Source organism: Protomyctophum bolini, assembly GCF_963924005.1.
Source record: "Protomyctophum bolini genome assembly, chromosome: 14".
Classification (NCBI taxonomy): Eukaryota; Metazoa; Chordata; class Actinopteri; order Myctophiformes; family Myctophidae; genus Protomyctophum; species Protomyctophum bolini.
The window spans coordinates 23,279,362-23,301,096 of NC_137875.1; the positions used below are offsets into that span (position 1 = coordinate 23,279,362).

Consider the following 21,735-nt stretch of genomic DNA (forward strand, 5'->3'; position numbering starts at 1 on the left):
CGCTATAAATAGAATAACTAAAACAAAAATACATCACATGGATGCACCTGGGACGTATCCTCAGTGATGTATCCCAATGCCGTATAGGTTGTTAATGGTATGGTCACATTAATTATGCCAATTATCAATATTGCTCAACATTTGCAAGTTAGTCCCCAGCAGTTTCTACCTGCTGGGGACCCATACTCACTACTCAGCATTTCTAACATAAACAATGATGCATGGATGGAGCTGAGAGAGAGAGAGAGAGAGAGAGAGAGAGAGAGAGAGAGAGAGAGAGAGAGAGAGAGAGAGAGAGAGAGAGAGAGAGAGAGAGAGAGAGAGAGAGCGCGAGCGAACACATCCGGTTTGTGCAAACTGATGTGTCATATGACCACTGGCCCTCTGGTATCTAGTCTCTAGTTACTGAGCGCAGCGTCTCTCTGTAGTTCAAGGTGCTTCTTGTTCCATTCCTTCGACCATGGCGGCACTGGCGATGGACATCAACGGCGGCATGGCAGCAATGAGAACACACACCCAGGCTGTGACCAGAAACTACATCTCTCAACCCAGGCTGAGTACGTATAATGTCTAGCCGTATTAGACTAGCTAACATGCTAGTCTAGTTACATTGGCTGTAGTGAACTTGCTAACGGTTTGTTGATATTGCTAAATGGCTATGCTAGTAAACTGTGACTCCAAAATGCACAGGGGCCAGTGTCAGTTTAGCTCGAAAGAACATTCGGTCATATAGATTTTATTGGCTAATTCTGATTGCTTCTGATAGCAAGCCAGCTAACACAACTAAGCTACGTAATGCTAACGGTGTCTGGTCTGCGACATTTATTATTTAGCGCCCCAGCTATATAAATCGGGATGTGATGTGATGTGAATATCTACAGCAAGTAGGCCTGTGTGTGATTGTCACGGTTTCATTATAATGTACAGAACAACTAAGAATGGCTTTATAGCAGAGCAGATGTCACGACTGAAAATCAGCTGACTGAGATGGTGAATGAATGAATTCCAAACGGAATCATCTGGTATTGTCTTGACAACGTCTCAGTTATAAAGCTATATGTTAGAAAATGATGTGCCGTCGTTCCTCTTTTTATATGTATGGTTGATTTCATAGGTTATTATGATGCTAACGGTGTCTGTAGTCGGTGAGTCGTGACAGATGGGGGGGGGGGGTAATCCATCATGTGATGTGATCACGTGAGAAGCGCACCCTGCAGCATGATTCTGCTTGCAACCCCGTCTGTCTGTTGCAGAGAATCTGCAGTTCTTCTAATTAGGTATTCCCTGGTTCCTGATGAATATAGCCTCGGAAAACTAGACATTTTTATTTTCAGGGAGAAAAGAATATAGCTCCACATTAAGAAGAATACTCTGTCTGTAGCTGTGTTGTTTATTGCAAAGTAACCCCAGCAATAAGTGAAGCATTGTATTTTTTATACTGCTGTGTAATGACATTCTTGCCACACTGATTCTGATCAATTCAGTTCATAGACCCTGGGTATCTGATAAAAAATCGCGTGAACTGAGTGGTGCAACTCCTCTATCGCTCTCTCTCTCTCTCTGTAATTAGCAGGCAACAGTGCAACACTATCTCTCTGTTTCTGGCACAACAACGCCACTTTTGCTACTACTTGTACTTAAACTGGTACTCTAAACCTACTGGTACTCTAAACATCGGGACATAGTCACATAGGTTGGGACATGGTTACAACACTCAAAAGTGTAGGTGCTACTAAGATGTTCGGTCTGTATTCATTTTTCATTAGTGTGTCCGTGTCGTCGTCTCCCTCCATTTGACCTTCAACTTTGAGTTGAAGAAGCAATGTTAATGTCAGAGTTGGCAAGAATTTAACAATAGCATGAGATATTACAGAAATAAACCAAGCCATGTCCGCCTGGTCTGACATCAATCAAATGGGAGACTGCAAAACAATACAACAATATAAAAGTATAGATGCATGCAATGTTAAAGGGTAAGACCACTTTTTGAGAGGTTTATTATGGGCAAACTATTCCATTCCGCTCCAGATCAGGTCCAATCAGATTGTTTTTTACTCGACGTGAACAGCAGTGATTCGGTCAGCGTAGGCATACCTACCGAATCTTCTTTTTACACAAATTAGTCAAAACAAGACAAAGTTGACATTTTTAAAACCGCATGAGTTTTCCTGAGTTTCCAAACTGTCAGAATCTAGTTTGCTCATAATAAGGTAAGAAAACAACCCAAACCTCTAAAAAAGTGCCCTTTAGCCTGAATTAAAAAAAAATCTTCAAACTGTTTTCTGAAAAACCTCATGTTTCTGTATCAGTGGTGCTCAATATTTCATGTCAAGGACCCCAAGAATTATATGTATTTGGCCGCCGACCCCCATCTGAAAAAATGTTGAGTAAAAAATGTTCGCTGTGAAAATATATATAGCTCGTAGCATGCCACTCGGTGGCGCACTATGAGCTTGTAGATCTGCTATTTTTCAATAGCTAAATTATAACCATGTTTAAAACACAAAGGGGTTCCCGCCCAAAATGGCTTAATGTCACTCTTGGTTAAAGCCTAAAATCGCTGAATTTAAGAGGATAAATTGGACACTTTAATGATCCTATAAGTGTATAATCTGAAGCGATATTGATGACTTATTATGTTTTTTAATCTCACTGTTGCGGTGCCTGGTGGTTCAGCCATACTGTAGAATGTCTGTGATCGTACATACATTTTATGTATTCCCAAATACACAGCCATAGATCGGTATTAGGAAGACATTCACTCCAGGCGACGGGCCCGGTATGACTGATGGCCTGAATTTACAAAAACCTCTGATCACCACAAATTGGGAAGCACTAATGTATGGGGCACACAATAGTGCGTTGTGATTGGTGCAGGGTAATTAATCACACCACCTGTCAACTGTCATACATTTGTGCATTCCTGGTCAATTTGTGATGACGTTTGTGGTGATCAGAGAGGAAGTATTGGTCAATTCTGTCCATCAGTCATAACGTGCCCCACTGCCCCTCGCCCGGCGTGAATGAAACTAGAGGACAATATCTGACTCCCAAGTCCTAGAAAATATTTATTGGGTGAGTACACACGCCATGCAAACCGCGAGCGGAAGGGACTGATCTATGGCTGGGATTTGGGAATACATGATGTACAGTATGTGCAAACAGACATTCTAGGCCTAGTTCAGCCAGTGCAGAGACTATACTGTGAGTGTGATGACCTGAGTTCGTATCTGACCTTGTCTTTTATCTCATGTCTCTTCTCTCTCTCTGGCCTCTGCACTTGGTTTCCTGTCTCTCTCTATTCTCTCTTGTCTAGCTGTTTACCCTCATTATTTTGGGTGTAAAAAGGAATTTTCCAAACATCTCCCGTTTGATGCAGTCATCGTTTATGGTCGGTGAATTTTGCGGAGAGCGGCTCTTTCTCAAGTCTGCTCGGATGCATGACTTGCATGCTACTAACGTGCATGCTACTAACGTGGAACGTTTGGAAAATTCCTTTACATCCCATATATGGGTGTAAACACCTTAGTGAATCGGGTCCGTTATAGTCAAGTGATCACCATGGATTCTTCCTATATATAGGTTTAATGTTTGTTTTTCGTTTGTTTTAACGCCGTTGACAATGAAAGGGAACATTTTGTCATATTGTCCATTACGTCATATTGTCTCTTTAATGTTAATGGCATTTAATGTTTGTGTTGGCACCGTTTTGTTTTACAACACCTAATCAACATGTGTTAGACTTTATTATATTAGTGCCCCTCACTTCACACGGGTGTGATTTTACATATACCATCCTCGATTCTGAACAATGCTGTCCCACAATAACCTACCTGACCCCTGCTTAGTGCTTTCTAGTTAGTTCTGTTTCCTGTGCTATTTCTCTCTGATATGCCTCTGACCAACATTCAGGCCTAGTTCACATCTCCCTCATTACGCCTTTTGAACAGTGAACACACCAGGCCATGAAGATAGCCAGGTGATGTTTTTCCTTGTGAGAGTATCGGCAAGGCAAGCATACACTAAAAGCCTCTTAGCAAAATGGGAAAGGGAATGAAATGACTTAATGGAGCTGAGGCTATCGTCGGAAAGCTAAGGATTGAAGATGCTGCCTTTTAGAACCCTCATTCTGTCTGGGCAGGGGGTCCTCTTCCCTCTAATTTCTGCTTCCTATTTATCAAACATAATGCCCAAGCAGCAAGGTGAGGCTGAGGCACATTCTGATGATGATGTTAGGCAGTTTGAACCCAAAGGATAATCTCAAGAAAACAGTGAAGACCTTCTTTTTTGTGTGTGTGTGCAACCACTCCTATAGATAGCTATGTGTGTCCCTGGGTCTGTCTGTCCAAGCACGAAAATAGCGTTATAGCGTTTGTTCACCACCAAGTGTCACTGTTGCACAGACACACAGGCCAGGGAGGAGGGCTTGTACAGTACAGTACAGTACAGTACAGTACAGTACAGTACAGTACAGTATGTACAGTACAGCCCCACTCACTTCAGATGGGTCTGATTCTTTTTTTAATGTACACCTAATGCTTGATGTCCTTCCTCCACTTAATCTCAGCAATTTTTAAATGTATTATTGATAATTTCTAAACCTTGTTTTTTGTTGTAGACAGAGTATGGATAATATCAAGTTGTCGTTAGCGATGAACAAATCGGTAGCATTTTACTGTAGGAACTCGGCTGTTACTTTTTTCCTTTCAATTTCATTGACCCTATTTTGAAAGCAAGCTAAATACCTTAATTTCGTCTTGGGATAGAAAAGGCATTGAGAATAATCTAGAAGAGACAGGTGTTGATGGTTATAATCTAGAACAGAGACAGGTGTTGATGGTTTTGCATTCTAATAATCTAGGAGAGACAGGTGTTGATGGATTTGCATTCTAATAATCTAGGAGAGACAGGTGTTGATGGTTTTGCATTCTAATAATCTAGAAGAGACAGGTGTTGATGGTTTTGCATTGCTTTTGTGACTTTACTTTTCCTGAAGTAAGTTTTGAGATGGAAAAGGGATAATAAACAAAAGAGGTTTATCACCAGAGCAAGTCATTTCTTATAAGAGGCCTTTGTCTCTGATGTCACATGCGACAAAGGCTATTAACCCACCCTATTTCTGCCATTGTTTTAGTGGCTTATTCAGTCCTTTGGTGTTATGAAAAGACACGGCAGTATGCTTCTTTGTGAGGAACTAATTAGTGGTCGTAGTCTAGTTACAACAAACAAATGTCTCATCTGTCAGCATCAAAGTAATTTCTATAAAATCTGTTATTTTTGTAGCGGTTCTATAATCTGCATCCTAATTAAGTCTAAGCAGCTAGCTTGTCAGTGAATGAAGTATGCTATGGGCGTGTACCATTGTAATAATGAAAGAATATAACAATGTGGACTAAACATGTGACACTGTTCCTGATGTTGCAAGAGGACAAACCTATCCAAGTGCACGGTGCAAAGATTTCCATTTGAATACATGGTTGGTCATAATAGAGAAGTAAGGATGAGTATTTTAGAAAAACCCAGTCTTTCTTAACTTCTGCTAAAGCTGCATCACTTTTTCTCCTAAAGATATTTTCACAGCCTTGTAAATATAACCTACGGTATTACTACACAGGTTAGTGTCTGCCTTGTGAGTTTGTCTGTTCCCGTTTTTGCTTCTGACATTAAGGAAATGTTCCAGTTTAGAAGTTTCTGGTTTTCACATGGCCAAGAATGGCAAATGTGTGACAAAATGTGCTCTATCCGTGGTTTCAGATTTAAATTCTTGGCATTAAGGTCCAACAGCTGTCTCTACAGCAGAGTCCTGCACAGGTCCAATTTTCGATACCCGTACCGCCCGTCAATCATCAGTTCCGCAACCCGCCCGTTATATAAAACTCGAAACCAGATCCGTCCCGCCTGTCAAAAAATTGACCCGTTACGCGCCCGTTACCCGTTCGTATCACAGGCACCGATAGCTATCATTGACTTAATTTCATCCAACACCGCATGTGGTCAGCTGGCTTATGCTGTCTATGGGGACGTAGTTTTTAGAATCGTAATATCTTGCATTGTTCTTTTTGGCTCAACAGGCTTGATTTGCGCCTCATTTCTCTAACGATATGATCCCCGGTTACAACATGTAAACTTTTGGGTGAATTAACAGACTTACTGCTTATGGCGGAACGCTCCGCTATAAGGAATGTAATTACCTTCCGCTTTTGGCGGATTGATCCATCAGATAAGCTTTTTTATTGATATCAAACTGGATCGCTGATTTAAACATTTTCATTCATATTTTGGCTTGGCCTTTCCTCCTTTTAGCGATCCTAGACCGGGTTGTGCAACTTCGCCCCGCCCTTATCCCATTATATAGGTTGACAAAACAAAAAACTTTGAACGATTACTATTGCAATTAATTTTTAGTTACGCCCCTTTTTAGCTTAGATTGACTGGCTTAAAGAGGCCCCACTCTGCTCACTGATTTGCTCCCAGTCTGAGCATAATAAAATGCTTGCTCTCCCAATCGATGTATTGAGTTGGAGTCCTTGGCTTCTGTGTACCTGCAGTCTAAAGGTACTTTCAGACGGTCATGGATTAATGCAGATGTCGCCTGGATCAACGACAGGTTTGCTCAAGAAGGGCGCGACAACGAATCCAGGTCTGTTCAGCCGTGGGTGTGTGCATGAAATGAGCACATGCGCGACAATTTCATGGGACCGCACCCACGTAAATATGCTGGCGTTGTCGCTCCTCGACTTCATTGCGCGTACAGAGAAAAACGCAAGTCTCATTGAAAATGAAATGCTAGGTGCGTTAATTATTTTCTTGCCGTTTGTTTACCTTTTAGTATTGCTCCGGGTAGAATAGCCCTCCTCCATCACCACCAGCGATGCGATTTCTAAATCCAGCTCCGCAGGGCTCGAGATTAACGGCGTCCCGGGGCCTATAAAATATCTATTTGGGACTTACATTTATCTCAATAAATATATATATTCGGGACGTTTTCGGGACTATAGGAGTTTTTATACTGAAAATGCGCATGTCGTGTGTCAGTATGAGACTAGCAGCGCTGCTGAGACTTTGCAGTGCCGTCAGTCAGACAAGTTGACAACAACAACACACCACCATTCATCCAAAAGAATCAGGAAGCCGCTTATATCGCTTTTGCCCCGTGGATGGGACATTTACATTTAATCTGTTGGAAGCGTGGATAAAACCATGGTTGTGTCTTGTGTGCTATAGCGGAGGGAAAAGTTCTATATGGACACGGGGCTACCGCTACACTACACCAACGTTAGCTTCCATGCTAGACTTGCTAGCTACTTTAACATGTCTTGCATGGAACCTCTCCCTCTGATAGAGCTACATTATAACGGGTGAGAGGTTACTCTCACGAGGTTCCATATGGGCCTAATGTTAGTCCAAGTCCAAGTGGGACTTGGACCCACGTCGGTCCAATACACACCTGACCAGATAGAACGGTTACGGCATATTAAATAATATGTTGATATCCTCTGAAGCAACAGATGTTTTCTAATGCTCAGTTTGTTCTGGAATTGCTGCCCCAAGTCCCAACACTGTAGAATGCACTCCCCAAAACGCTCATTCCACAGTTCTTGATTTTATTCCTTCGTCTTGGTGTTCCCCCTAATGAAGTTTTTTTTTTTTTTTTTCTCATGCCACCCATGTAATACATTTGAGTATTCATAGACTATCTGCATTGCTGTACATTTATCTGTTGGTATCAAGTAGCCTACCGCCAAAGTTGTATAAGCTACTGTACTCACTATTCATTGATTCACCAAAATAACAAAATTGGAAAATAAATATCACTGTTCTCAGGTAATATGCGATTAAAATGTGATTAATTTAGATTAATTAATTACAAAGCCTCTAATTCGATTAACATTTTTAACCAAGCCCCATTATTCATCTGGGAGCATTTTGACTAAATCAGTGTATTTTCTCTATCTACAGAAGAAACATGAAGCCAAACAAATAATGTACTGCATGTATTGTATTTCTATTACAATTGAGCCGTTGAGCCTCCATTATAACCCGATTTTCAAAGCGCCTTATCTCCTACTAGTAGGCTACATTAAATTAGTCAATACCACAATGTTATATGAATTTTGCCACAACATTACTACAAATAGCTTCATAGAGCACCTGTGGGCCGAATGTTCCCTGTTGTGATGACCTTACTTTTTTGTGTCAGTTTCATTTATCAAAAATGATTCACAGGTAATGGCATTCATGAACCCTATATTTTATAAAGCATTTTCATTCATCCATTGTTGAAAACTTTGTGGCAAACAGGTGGATGCAACTTGTCCAGAGCAATCATTTTTGAATCGTTTAAAATGTGTGCTGCTAGATGCAGGCAATCTGTTTAAAATTGGATAGTTAATATTATTAACGCAGTAACCATCCCTCCCAAGGGGCAGCAAGGCCATTTATATAAACAAGCATGCATTGCAATGGATAAAGAAAGAAAAACGGGTGCGCTTCCTCTAGAAACTGCCCTTGGTTGAGGCAGTGGGTGCTCGGCTTTGAAAATAATTTGACTCATAAACCAACTAAATGGAAAAAGCAGCACTCCAAAATATAATATGCAAGACTGGCTCATATGCAATTTCTCATGTTTATTTGCGAACGCCAACGCGTTTCGGCAGCGCATTCTTCAGAGCAGACTAATATGTGATACTGGGGATGTGGATCCCTCTTTTAAAGCCAACATTTGATCATCCCCATTCCCCACCTGTGTAGGGGGAGGTCCTTACCAGTGGTGTAATGGTGTTTGTTAGTTTACTGGTACCAAGGAACGTCACGCACACGCACGCATGTGCACTCACCCGTGCGCATCGCGGCATGTACACAGAACAGCTGATATAGCATAAATAAGCCTATATTGTTAAATTGTGTATGAGAGTTTGACACACAAACACAAAAGTAGACAAACAAACTTCTTTACTGCAGCACAGAAGCGAAACTAAAAGTTTGCTTTGGACAAATTAATCTGTTCTTTGATGGTGGAGGAGGCATTCTTGTTGCATGCAGAACAACACAAACAGTAGCTGGAGCCATACTGCTGTGCTGTGTTGCTGTGGGGCGGTTCCAGAGTAAAAGCGGCCATGTCTTTCCGTCACCCCAGAGCTCCTATTTTGAAGGAATCCCGGGAATGATTGTGTTAATAAACCTTGACTACTCATGTAAAGCCAAATGTCCACATAACCTAATTATCTTACATTTTCATGCCACATGTTTTCGTTTTGGGTTGAAATGAAGTAGCATATACTGTTTGTATGTATTGTGACAGATACTGTAGTATCAGTAACCATGAACCAAATTACATACTGTGTCAGTGTTCATGTTTTTTGGGAGGGTGGTTCCTAGTTTAGGTTCAAGGCAATTAGCATTCCCATCTTCTGAGTGTCTGTGAGAAGCTCCAAGTAGCATGGCCTAAGACATGTGCCTGTGAGCCTGCACATCCTAGTTAATACTGCAGCTTTGTACCACTCATTCAGTGTCAGAATGATGATGCATCCCCGTCTCCATCCTATCTCCATCCCCACCCTTATGCCCCCCTCTCTCTTTTAGCTGGGAAATTGAATTGTGTTGGAATGCTCTGTGCCTCTTTTCTCTGGCACTTGAATGGGCCTTTAGTATTTCACACCAAGGTGTCCTTCAGGGTGCGAGGTCAGGCTACCAAAACAGCTTCTAGTGGCGGATTAGGACCAATTAACATCTCTGTACACAAAGGGCTCTGGCAGCTGAACAGGCCACAGGGTGACCCACACTGCTGTTGCATGCCAAGCCAGGGGATCGCTGCACTTGAGCTGAAGTAGCAAAAGAGGGGTGGAGAAAGTTTTTCAAACCTAATGGGAAATGTTGCTACTTCAAACCATATGAATGTATAGCCCATTGAGTAATCGTTATCTTGTGAAATGAGCGAGCAAACTCCTTAAAAAAAAATAAGAAAATCATTGTAGAACGGAAAAGGGTACTGGCACTCTGAACTGTACTATTTTTCATGATGTGAATGATGGTCCTGTGTAGCTCAATGGTTTGAGGATGGTAAAAAAACATTTCATAGGTTTAGAGGCGTTTTTACCATTGGGGCTATCACGCCAACAATGCATACTCATGGCATTGCAGTAAATGACAATACCATGCTGCCAATGTGCCATTTTCTATTCATTCACAGGTTTGGCCATATCATACATACACAGACCATGTTTTTCTTTTCTTTTTTCAGTGCCTAGCAATTTAGCAAAGCATGCCTGAAGGTCCTTGACTGAAACATTGCTAATATTATACAATATTTTCTTGTGCAAGTAAAGACGGTGTGCAGGTGGGTTTTTTTTTTGTGCATTACATTCACCCATTCACACACACATTCATACACTGATGGCAGCGGAAACCATGTAAGGCACCAACCAGCACATCAGGAGCAATTAGGCGTTCAGTGTCTTGCTCAAGGACACTTCGACAATGTTTGGCTTGCTAGACTTTTCAAATCAATTTGCTCTTTAAAATGCATTTGAAACGGAATGATAAATGGAATTACAAACTGCTCAATGACATTTTGTCTGTTGGTTGTTAAGCCTACAAGCAAGACGAGTTTAAAGTATATGTAAGTTGTCTGTCGATTCCATACTGAAATAAATGTAATGGCTTCCTCAGAAATCAAACTAAGCACAGTATGCTTTGGAAAATGGTTGTCAAACTTGTCAGTTTTAATGTTGACTATGCTGTATACAGTGAGTCGTAGTCAGTGGGCTAAATTGCTGGTATACGGTCCTTTTAAGATGTTTTAAAATATAATCTGTTTGCTATTTATGTGTTGGCCATGTGAGTTCAATACATTTTTATGCTGGAGAGCTATGTTTTTATTTTCATCTTTAGTCTAGTCTGTTTTCTCATTTCAAAACAATATACTCACTTGGATTCATACAATATATATATATATATATATATATATTGTATGAATCCAAGTGATGGCAACATGCATCTTTCCTATGCACATTAAATTGAATGCTAAGGTCACTTCAAATTTCTTGAAATGATGTTGCGCTGTCGCTGTTACCAATCATCTCCTATTAGTTTGCAATGGACTTTTGTGATTTCTAAAAGGTTGCTGTATAATTATACAGCTGCAATTTTCTCTGAATCATCATTATTATAACCCCTTGGTAACCAGCCATATGTATCTGTTTTGAGACGTATGGGCAATTTGTAGTCTAAGTATAGCTATTAAGTCCACTTATGAACACGACCACCACACAGTGCAGTCTTTGGGGGGCAAAGAGCTGAACAACAAAAGATATGTCTTGAAAGTTGGATTGAATTCTAGGAAAAGTACATGAATAATGGGTATTGTCTCATGTTGAAAGCTGAAAATGTCACTTAAATCCAGTATTAATAATTTGATTCATTTGGAGTTTTTTATAGAGCTTTTCTAGGTACTCAAAGACACTTTGCATGTGTGGGGGCCTGGGGAGAGGGGAACATGACACTGGTTTACTTTATGTCCAATGACCATTTTGGTATGACTACGTTGACAAAATTGTAATTTAGTCAAGTGTAAGAGTGCATGTTATACTAAGGCTCACATTAGCAAACGTATACATTTGGTTTTATTCACAAAATAACCGAAGAGAAATGTATTTGTGGATGGAAAATGAAACACTACCAACCTAAGCAAACCTACAAGTTTGAATGTCGAACATTGGATAAATAATTCATTATACTTTTTTTTTAATGCATTTCTTTAATTACAAATTATTACATTGAACTTAAACATGTTAGTTCTTATTTAAACTACTAGTTTGAATGCCCATCTTATATCTAGCTGTGGGCTGTCAGCCTGTGGGAGGAACAACACACATGCTTTTACTTTCAGACACTAGAAGCAGTTGAGGCTTGTCCCTTGCTCAAGGACACATTCACTTGCTCATATCTCTTTGTAAAATAAGAGTGAGAATTTCCATCCCATCTGAAGGGATCGTTTCGGTAAAGCTGTTTATGGTCTTTCCCAGACAGTATTGGGAATTAGTGCTGCACTAAAACAAAAGTGTTACAGTATATGACTCATTAACCTACATTGTAGTTCTCATTGGCTAAAGGGAGGGAAAAGAGGTCTGGAGAAGCAAATGCTGTTTCTTCTCTCCCTCTGCATAATTAAGTCTCTTAACATTATTCTTCCAGGAATTCACCAGATGTTAAAATGAAAATACTTAATTACCACTTTGGGTACATGCAGTGAATTGTCTTTGGTCCTAGTGTTATGACAGCTCAACACAAAACAAATGTAACATAAAACGGTGGACAATACAAACCGAACATAAACCTTGCAATATGAAAAAAAAAAAGTCCTGTAGTAGAGAGGTTATGACGTGGTTTATGAAGACAAGGAAAATTGTGTGGTGGTGATTTTGTGGTGCCCGCCTTCTTTATTTTTTCGTCCCTTGTAAGTGCCTCCACTTTATGCCTGGCATCCCTATTTTAAAAATAGCCGACCTACAAGCTACATACTACCTGCAAGTGTGTTCTGAGCTTGTTGATTGGCTATTATTGAAATAATTGTTCAACATTTATTATAAATTAGTAGTTAAACTTTACATTTCTCACATACTGTCCATTTCAGTGCTTTAGTCCCTCCCAGAGTTCTTCCTCCTTTTTGTGTCTCACAGCCCGTCTGCCTAATAGGGGGTGAAATGCAGGTGTGTGTGGGAAATGGCTCCAGTGCCACATAGCGCATTGACAGGTTATTTTGTTGGCCTCTGCCTAATTAGTGGCATAGTGGATGCACCCCACCAGGCTTTAGTGCTTTGTGTTAGAACCAGTCTGCTCTAATTTCCTCGTGCCTTTGATATCGGCCCAGAGATTGACGGTTCGCACACAAAACGAAACACCAGGCCATGATAGAAGACCCAGCAGTAACAATGACGACCCCCACACCCCAGTTATACAAACCCTGATTCAACCGCCCCGTTCTCCCCTCTTAGCCCCAACGCTGCAGATGTTCAGACGGTGACAGATGGGAGTAACCCTGTCTTTCTTTGCAGACTCTACCAAAATTGTCTCCAGTGCCAGGCTGCCAGCAGAATTAATGTTTGCCCCCAAAGAGAGAGTGTCTACGGTTTTGCGACCAGTCGTGTTTGTCTCACCTTAAGCCTGTAACGGACTAATACTCACGTTCTCATAAATTATTCCCCTGCTGTACATGACTCTCCACATTGGAAATCCATTGACTTTGTTTTTTTTGTAATATGGATGATTAACTTTGTCGTTAACGTTGTCTTGTGTTACATATTGGATATTCAAATTACGCTGTCGCGTCATGTGCTGAAGAAAGGCACGTCCGTGTATCAGTAACTCTTACCAAGAGTCCTGGATGATTTTCTAATTAGACATAACCTTGTCTTTGAGTGTTTGTATCCGGGGGCATTTAAATTAGGATAAAGACCGGGCAATGAGGGTCCAAGCAGCCCACCCAGGCTGCTGTACCAGTCAGCCAGTGAATCTGTCCTTGTGGGTTAGGAAAGGGCTTTGAGAAACCTGGTGTGCTTCTCCACTATAGAGTCCCCCAGTGGGACATGGCTACATGTGAGCAGTCATGCATTTAGGCTTCTTGCAGCGTCCTGTGCAGGACAAAACTTTTAAATGTCCCTTTGTTATATTCATTCGACAAGCTAACTGCTCAATGTGGTTGGACTCGGAAGTACAGATAACACAGAGATGGCTGGCTTATACAGGTCCATCTCAATGAATTAGAATATTGTGTAAAAGTTAATTTTCTTCATCAACTTTCATATATTCTCAATTCATTGTGCATAAAGTATTTAAAACCTGTTTTTGTTTGGATAATTCTGGTGTACAGTTCATGAAAATCCAAAAATCCTATCAACAAATTAGAATATTTCACGAGACCACTAAAAATATATTTTTATTTAAACGAGAAATGTCGACCATCTGAAAAGTATATTAATGTATGCAGTCAATACTTGGTCTGGGCTACTTTTGAACAAATTATTTCATCAATGGGGCGTGGCATGGAGGTGATCAGCCTGTGGCACTGTTAAGGTGTTATGGAAGCCCAGGTTTGCTTTGATATCAGCCGTACATTAATTTGTATTGTTGAGTCTCATGTCTCACACCTTCCTCTTGACAATACAACCTAGATTCTCTTTGGGGTTCAGGTCTGGCCAGTTGGCTGGTCAGTTAAGCACAGTAATACATACCATGGTCAAGTACACTGTGGGCAGGTGCCAAGTGCTGCCTGAAAAGGAAGATCAACATAAAGCTTGTCAATGTACGGAGGCACACAGTGCTGTAAAATATCATAATAGATGGTTGTGTTGAGACTCTGGACTTGACAAAACACAATTTTCCTTTCCAGCTTGATTTGGCACCTGCCAACAGTGCCAAAACTACTTGTAACTGGTGTACTGACCATGGTATTACTGTGCTTAACTGACCAGCGAACTGGCCTGACCTGAATCCCACATGAGAATCTAGGTTGTATTGTCAAGAGGAAGAGATGGGGTGGGAAATTTGGTATATAGTCATTTTTATTGGCCTAAAATTTTGTCTATATAAATACATTCATGAATCCACTTGCTGACCGGCTGTCACTATTGGGCAATTTTTTAATTCATTAACAACCTATGGCAGGCAAAAATGTCAAACTTTCCTTTTGCTTTAAGTAGCATGTGTCAAGTTTTCATGATACTGAATTCATTCCAAGCATTAGTTTTGCACAAAATGCACTCCTTGGGCTAAAAACGGCCATAGACGCCATGACAAATGTGGTGTGGGCAAGTGGCTATGGCTGCTTTTATCCCCAAAATAGTTTTTTGTGCAAAACCAATGCTTGGAATGGATTCAGAATCATTTTGCCTGCCATAGGATGTTAACACCAACAGTGCCACAGGCTGATCACCTCCATGCCACGCCCCATTGATGAAATAATTTGTTAAAATGTAGCCCAGACCAAGTATTGACTGCATACATTAATATACTTTTCTGATGGTCGACATTTATTGTTAAATATCTTTTATGTTTTGTGTAAAATATACTAATTTGTTGAGATAGGATTTTTGGATTTTCATGAGCTGTACACCACACAAAATGTTTTAAATACTTCACTTTATGCACAATGAATTGAGAATATATGAAAGTTTCACTTTTTGAATTATATTACGGAAGAAAATGAACTTTTACACAATATTCTAATTCATTGAGATGGACCTGTAGTTTCAGTCTTAGAGGAAGATGGATTAAATAGACTTGGATAACATTTGATGCATGTTTTTCTTTGTGCTTTAAAGCAGTGTTTGGGCCGATTCATAATCTTATTTTACTGCTGTAGTGCCGAAATTATTTCGGCTCGTCAGAGATTTTCTGCACTGAAGACTTTAGGACGGTACCCGCCCCCCCGAACCTCAAATGACGTCACATTGTATCACATTGTAAGAGCCGAACTGACTTTTATTCGGCTCTAAAATAGGCTTTCACAACCTTATCTGGACCAGGGCCCACTTGGTTGGTTGGAAATTGCTGCACAGTGTCCATGGAAATTATGGATTAACCACATAAACAGTATGAATTCTGGGGCAGACATTCAGCAAAAATAGCATATGTCGGCGATGCATTCTAAATCTGCTCATTTCAGTGAAGAGATTTGGTTGGGGGGGAAAAATGCGGATCTAGTCCACGGGGCTGGGACTCTGGTCCCCAGTCCAGCATATAGCGTAAAATTGCATATAGTACCCTTCAGTAATAATGATGACCCTTCATTCTGTAGCCTATTGTTACAAGGTTTAGAGACTTTCCAATTGTACACTGCTGCACGTGCAAAATGCATCTCATATTTTTTTTCTTGACATTAGTCTGGCCTTTACATTTGGGTGCATGAAAAGCTATTTAAATCTCAATACAAAAGGTCAGCTTGTGATTATTGGTTGTTCTTAAGGGAGACTACTTGCCCAAATGTAGATGGATGGCTTTCACTTGAAAATAGACAATGACATTACTAGTGTTTTTCCCCTTTCTTTTTCATATGCATTTTTGTATTTGTTGTTTTGCTGTTTTGTGTACTCATTGATTAAAAAATGGCTTTATATCCTAAATTGACTTGGAGTTGACTTGATTCTCCATGTACATTTTATGATTAACCTTTTCTTTTTTTGCTTGTTCATTCCAGCTTACTCTACTGTTTCTGGTGTGAATGGACCCCTGGTGATTCTGGATAATGTTAAGGTGAGTAACTTGTCATAAAGACATTATCTCTGTTTTTGAATTTAACTTATGATCTATTTTTTTCCCTTTTGTACTTTAATTATTTTGTTATCGTAGCTAGTGGACATATATTGCCTTCTCTGCAGCGCAGACAATTAAAAGTTGTATAATGTGCCTTGGACCAGTTCCCCAGGTATGCTGAGATTGTGCACCTGACCCTGCCTGATGGCACAAAGAGAAGTGGACAGGTCCTGGAGGTGATAGGAAGCAAGGCTGTTGTCCAAGTAAGAACCATCACCCACACTCACTGACTAAATAACAACACTCTGCCCTCTAGGTTGATGGCAGTAAACTGTTGCATTCGTCCGATTACTACCCTGCGCAGAATTTCCTCTGAATTCCGTCTAGGTGCTAATTAAAAATCCCTTATGCACGGTCTAGCATTCTTGATGCAGAGGTGTCAGCAATATTGCGCTGACCGCACCACAGATTTTTACTAGTGCATTCGCGTCCATGACAGCCATATCCAGCTGGCAAACAAAATGTCCCTCTTCCTCTTTATTTGGAGAACCATGTAGATGTGGACTGGACTGTCCCTGTCTGTCACTAGAACCATCCACCCATTTACTCCTTTATTGTCAGCCGTATCGATTCAACTGTAGGGCATCAAACTTGCAAACTCATCAATTGACACTGCTGATATACTCTAAAGATGATAACCTCAATCTAGAGGCCCCAATCTAATTAGTTATAAGCTGCACTGAAAACGACGCAGTAGAGAATGTTCATGAGAATTTGTGGTTTGAAAGCATAGCAGAGTTCTTTCTCCCTTGGTTACCTGTGTGACATACAGAGGCTAATCAATAGTCATTCTCAGGTGTTTGAGGGAACATCAGGCATCGATGCCAAGAAGACAGCCTGCGAGTTCACTGGTGATATCCTGCGTACGCCTGTGTCAGAGGACATGCTGGGTAAGTTGAACACGATGGTCATGAGGTATAATGGATACAACAAAAAATTAATCTTGGCAAAAACGACTAGACAGACCGCTAAGGAAGCCTGAGTCTTTTCCTGGGGGCCAGCCTGGACACAGTGAGTGGTGGCTGAGAGGAGAATGCTGGACAACATGGGCAATGCCTCTCACCCACTTAAATATTAATGAAGCACTTCCCTCACTACCTAGCCACCCATGAGATGAAATTGCTTTTGACCAAGCCCAGTAGCCCACCAGCAGGAAATGCTTATTTGTCTGTAAATATCCTTTGCTATCCAGAGCTGCTCGTACTCTTAGCTATCTCTAGTCCTGTTCCCTTCCCAGTCCCCCCACCTCTCCACCTGTAAATGATAGAATCCGCAGCTAGCAGCCAAGCTTTTATAAACTGTGCTTTCAACATGCAATGAATGTTCTGCTTTATTTTCCCTTTTTTATCCTTCGTTCACTCATGCATTTTGTGAATTTTCTTTGTATATAGTAAAAGGGCTATGACACCAAATTGAGAGCTAGAGCTTAATACCTGACCTTTTCACTGAATGTTCCTGAATGTCTGTCAGGCTGCACTGCACAAGGTTACATGTTTTCAATAGGAGCTATTGAAAACCTACTTTTGTCTCTTAACCTTAAGCATCATTAATGTATTAATTGAGGCCATGTAGATTCAACAAGAGCCTCTTTTCTGGCTGTAGGGAAAAAGCTTTCGCACACCTAGAAATCAGGCATATGCACTGAAAGGAATGAAAATACACCCGCACACTGTATCTGCTCGGTACATGAGTGTTTACTTTTAATAAGGCAACGTTTTGGTCCCTCCGGACCTTCTTCAGGCATCAACACAAAACACATTTCTGACACAAAACAGTATGGATCAGATTGGGTTTGAAGAGTCCTCTAATGAATTTTATATTCGTGTTCTTAGTCATTGAACCTTGCATTAGTTGGTTATCAAGAAAAAAAGGCTAAACGTTGTTTGCCTAAAGGAGGTAATAGTACTTTGTTTCTGCAGGACGAGTTTTCAATGGCTCGGGAAAACCTATTGACCGTGGGCCCACTGTGCTGGCTGAGGACTATCTGGACATTATGGGTGAGACATGTTTTCATTGTATTCTGTACACTTGTAATAATAACATCTCAGATCCAAGCATTGTACTTTTACTCCACTACAATTATTTGAAAACTTAGTTACTAGTTACATGGTAGATTTAGATTATTATGACAATCTACAGTAGCCACTTCAGCCCTATATACATTTCGGCCATTTGAAAATAGCCGATCTACAATCTCAAACTTGAAATGGCACATTCTGCCATTACTGCCAGTACTTTTACTTTCAGTACTTTAAGTACATTTTGATGCCAATACTTTTGTACTTTTACACAAGTACATTTTTAATTCCAGACTTTTACTTGTAACCGAGTAGTTCTATATTGCAGTATTGATACTTAAGTAAAATAATTGAGTACTTTTTCCATCACTGGAATTATTACTATCCCACCACAAAGGACTGTTGGGATGGTGCCGTTTGGAGCGCGTATCGATGTTTACAAGGAAAACTTTTCCCAAGCCCAATCTCTTCTCCTGCTCTGCGTTCTGTAGGCCAGCCCATCAACCCTCAGTGCCGTATCTATCCTGAGGAAATGATCCAGACTGGCATCTCTGCCATTGATGGCATGAACAGCATTGCCAGAGGACAGAAGATCCCCATTTTTTCTGCCGCTGGGCTGCCCCACAATGAGGTGAGACCTGCCCTGGCCCGCCGCATGACATTTCTAAGAGAAATATGTTTTGATGCAAAGAAATGTACAATATGAATATCTACCAAGTAAATCCTTACGATGCACGTCTCCATGGTGAACAAAAACTTGCTCTGCTTTCCTTTAACTCAGTGTCCTGGGTGGGGCATGCATTTCCAACTTGCATCGTTCCAAGTAGGCCAGTGCCCAATGGGCTAGCTAGTCTATCAATAACGGCAAAAAGTCCCAAAAATATAACTTGAAAAACATCTACAAACTTGTAGATCTGCTTTTTGAGTGGTGCAACCACTCCAAGGAACAGCAATGTCCGTGTTCACCTATGTGTTCACCTATGTGACTGTGTTGGTTAATGAGCACCACTATATGACTATTAGTACCAGTAGGGGCGCTGTTGTGCCAGAAACAGAGAGAGGGATAGTGCTGCACTGTTGCCTGCTAATGAGAGAGAGAGATGTGGGGGGAGGGAGTTGCACCACTCAGTTCACACAGGTGTGATTTTTGTGATTTTTTGCCTATTTTCCCATAAAGTTTGCCTATTATGACATGCCCAGAATAGCGACACTAGGGTAGTGTTCTTCTCGTATTTTCATTGTTTCATGTGGGTGTCAATTAAATATGGCAACAGGTGAAAATATAAACTCCCTGGCAAGTCCCGTGTTGCTTACTAAAGATGCGACTTGGGTAATCCAAATCACCTACCTTTGGGGCGGCAGTGGCTCAGGGGTAGAGTGGCCAGATGGGAACCGTGAGGTTCCCAGTTCGATCCCTGGCTCCGCCAGAGTTTGTGTCGAAGTGTCCTTGAGCAAGACACTGAACCTGAAATTGCTACTGATGTGCAGGTTGGTTCCTTCCTTGCATGGTTTCCTCCGCCATTGGTGTATGAATATGTGCGTGTGTGTGTGTGTGTGTGTGTGTGTGTGTGTGTGAATGTAATTCACAATCTATGTAAAGCGCTTTGGATAAAAAGTGCTATATAAATGCACTATTTACCATTCATTTCTCAAAGCTATAGCCCTACTGTTGCCGACTTAAAAGCTCTACTGGTCTAGAGAGCACATGGAGGTCAGTGCTTTCTCAAGGCCAAACATTTTTCTTTCCCTAACCAGATCTTCCCTGCCTACTGTAGTCCGAGATTGCATCAAAGCAATTTTTTGTATTGTTAATGTTCTAAGTATAAATGGCCCTGTAGATGATTTATCTCTGTTTAGTGTTAATGTGTGGTCTTCATACGATGGAAACATCTACCATAATTCCCGGACTATAAGCCACTACTTTTTCCCCATGCTTTGAATTTGAACCCTGCGGCCCATACAACAGTACAGCTAATCTATGGATTTTTACAGCCAACGGTCACTAGGGGACCTTCTAAATCTATCTCTATGGTCGGTCCTTAGATTTACTGCTTGTGACGTAAAGTTCCGCCAGAAGGAAACAAACTAGTAACTGCTTCTGGCGTAATACTCTGTCTGATAAGCTTTATTATTGATATCAAACTGGATCGCTGATATATATATATTTTTTCATTATTATTTTGGCTTGGCCTTTCCTTCTTTAGCGATCCTAGACCAGGTTGCGCAACCATCCGCATCCCATTATACAGACTGACTAAAAAGCTGAATAACTCGAAATCTACAGAGCTCTCCATGGTTTGGATAAAACGCACGATGTTCGGAGGTCTTTGCTCATTATCCGGTGGTCTAGATGGAAACATTGGCGCTTTCTAGAGCAAGGACTCTAGCTATATTTTAGCTCGCTAGTATTGACGCTATTTATTTAGCATTAAGATGGACGCCCAAAACAGGATGTCGGTCCTGTGTGTGCAGCCTTTAAATCGCGTTGGCTGTGCGTCCAGCAGGTGGCAGTATATGAGTTTAAACACCTGCGGCTTATAGTCCAGTGCAGCTTGTATATGTACACATTAGTTTTTTCCCCCCTAAATGTAGCTGGTGTGGCTTATATTCAGGTGCGTTTTATAGTCCAGAAATTATGGTACATGTGAAAAATAGAAATACTTCTGCATCAGAAGGTTTTTGAGTCGGCATCAGAAGACTGTAGTCTTAAGTTCTGCTTCCGTCAAAGGAGTCCACATATGGAAACATAATTTTACCCCATCCAATACACTCGACACCAAGGTTTTCTGCTGATGACGAGCTTGAACTGTAAATTTGAGAGTAATAACATGCATGGAATCAATCCTATGTAAAGGAGGTTATTTCATAATCTTAAACTTGGGTAGAGCAAATTCAGATCCCAATGTGAAAAAGAGTGGCCCTGGAGGAACTCCATTGTATATAGGGAAACTAATTGATTCAATCCTTTTCAACACTCAAAGCAAATTCAGTTTTATTTAATATAATATAAGGCCTTTCACTGTTCTTGTATTTGCCTTTGGTTGAAAGGGAATTTAGAGAGTAGAGACTCATTGATGTGCATATGTCCTCTCTATTTTCAAGACATTTATGCTTAATTTACAAAGGACAAAATATAAGCACTGCTATACTGACAAAAAAAACTATGTTCTCATGAATGCTACACCAATAGCTCCTTGACATGCTTAACGGCTATATTTAAACTGCACATTTCTATTGTTTCAGTGGATCCAACCCGGTTAACGAACTGTTTGAGATGTCACCTGAGGCTGAATTGCAAACCAAATAAGCCCTAGATCATATGACAAATAGCAAAGTAGAACTTTCCATTTCTACCCAGCGTTTCACAGAGGCTAATGCTATGATCAGATCTACGCAGCAAAGTTCTAAT

The 21,735-nt window shown here is 40.7% G+C and overlaps 1 protein-coding gene across 1 annotated transcript in view; it reads left to right on the plus strand.

Annotated features, from left to right (window-relative positions):
• The first annotated feature begins 376 nt into the window (after positions 1–376).
• The window catches only part of atp6v1ba (ATPase, H+ transporting, lysosomal, V1 subunit B, member a), a 34,422-nt gene continuing 13,063 nt past the window's right edge, over positions 377–21,735 (plus strand). The window contains exons 1-6 of the mRNA XM_080781401.1: positions 377–557; positions 16,193–16,248; positions 16,413–16,511; positions 17,105–17,198; positions 18,228–18,305; positions 18,818–18,957. Of these exons, the coding sequence (XP_080637527.1) occupies positions 461–557; positions 16,193–16,248; positions 16,413–16,511; positions 17,105–17,198; positions 18,228–18,305; positions 18,818–18,957 (564 nt within the window). The 5' untranslated portion in view covers positions 377–460. The remainder of the gene's footprint in view (positions 558–16,192; positions 16,249–16,412; positions 16,512–17,104; positions 17,199–18,227; positions 18,306–18,817; positions 18,958–21,735) is intronic.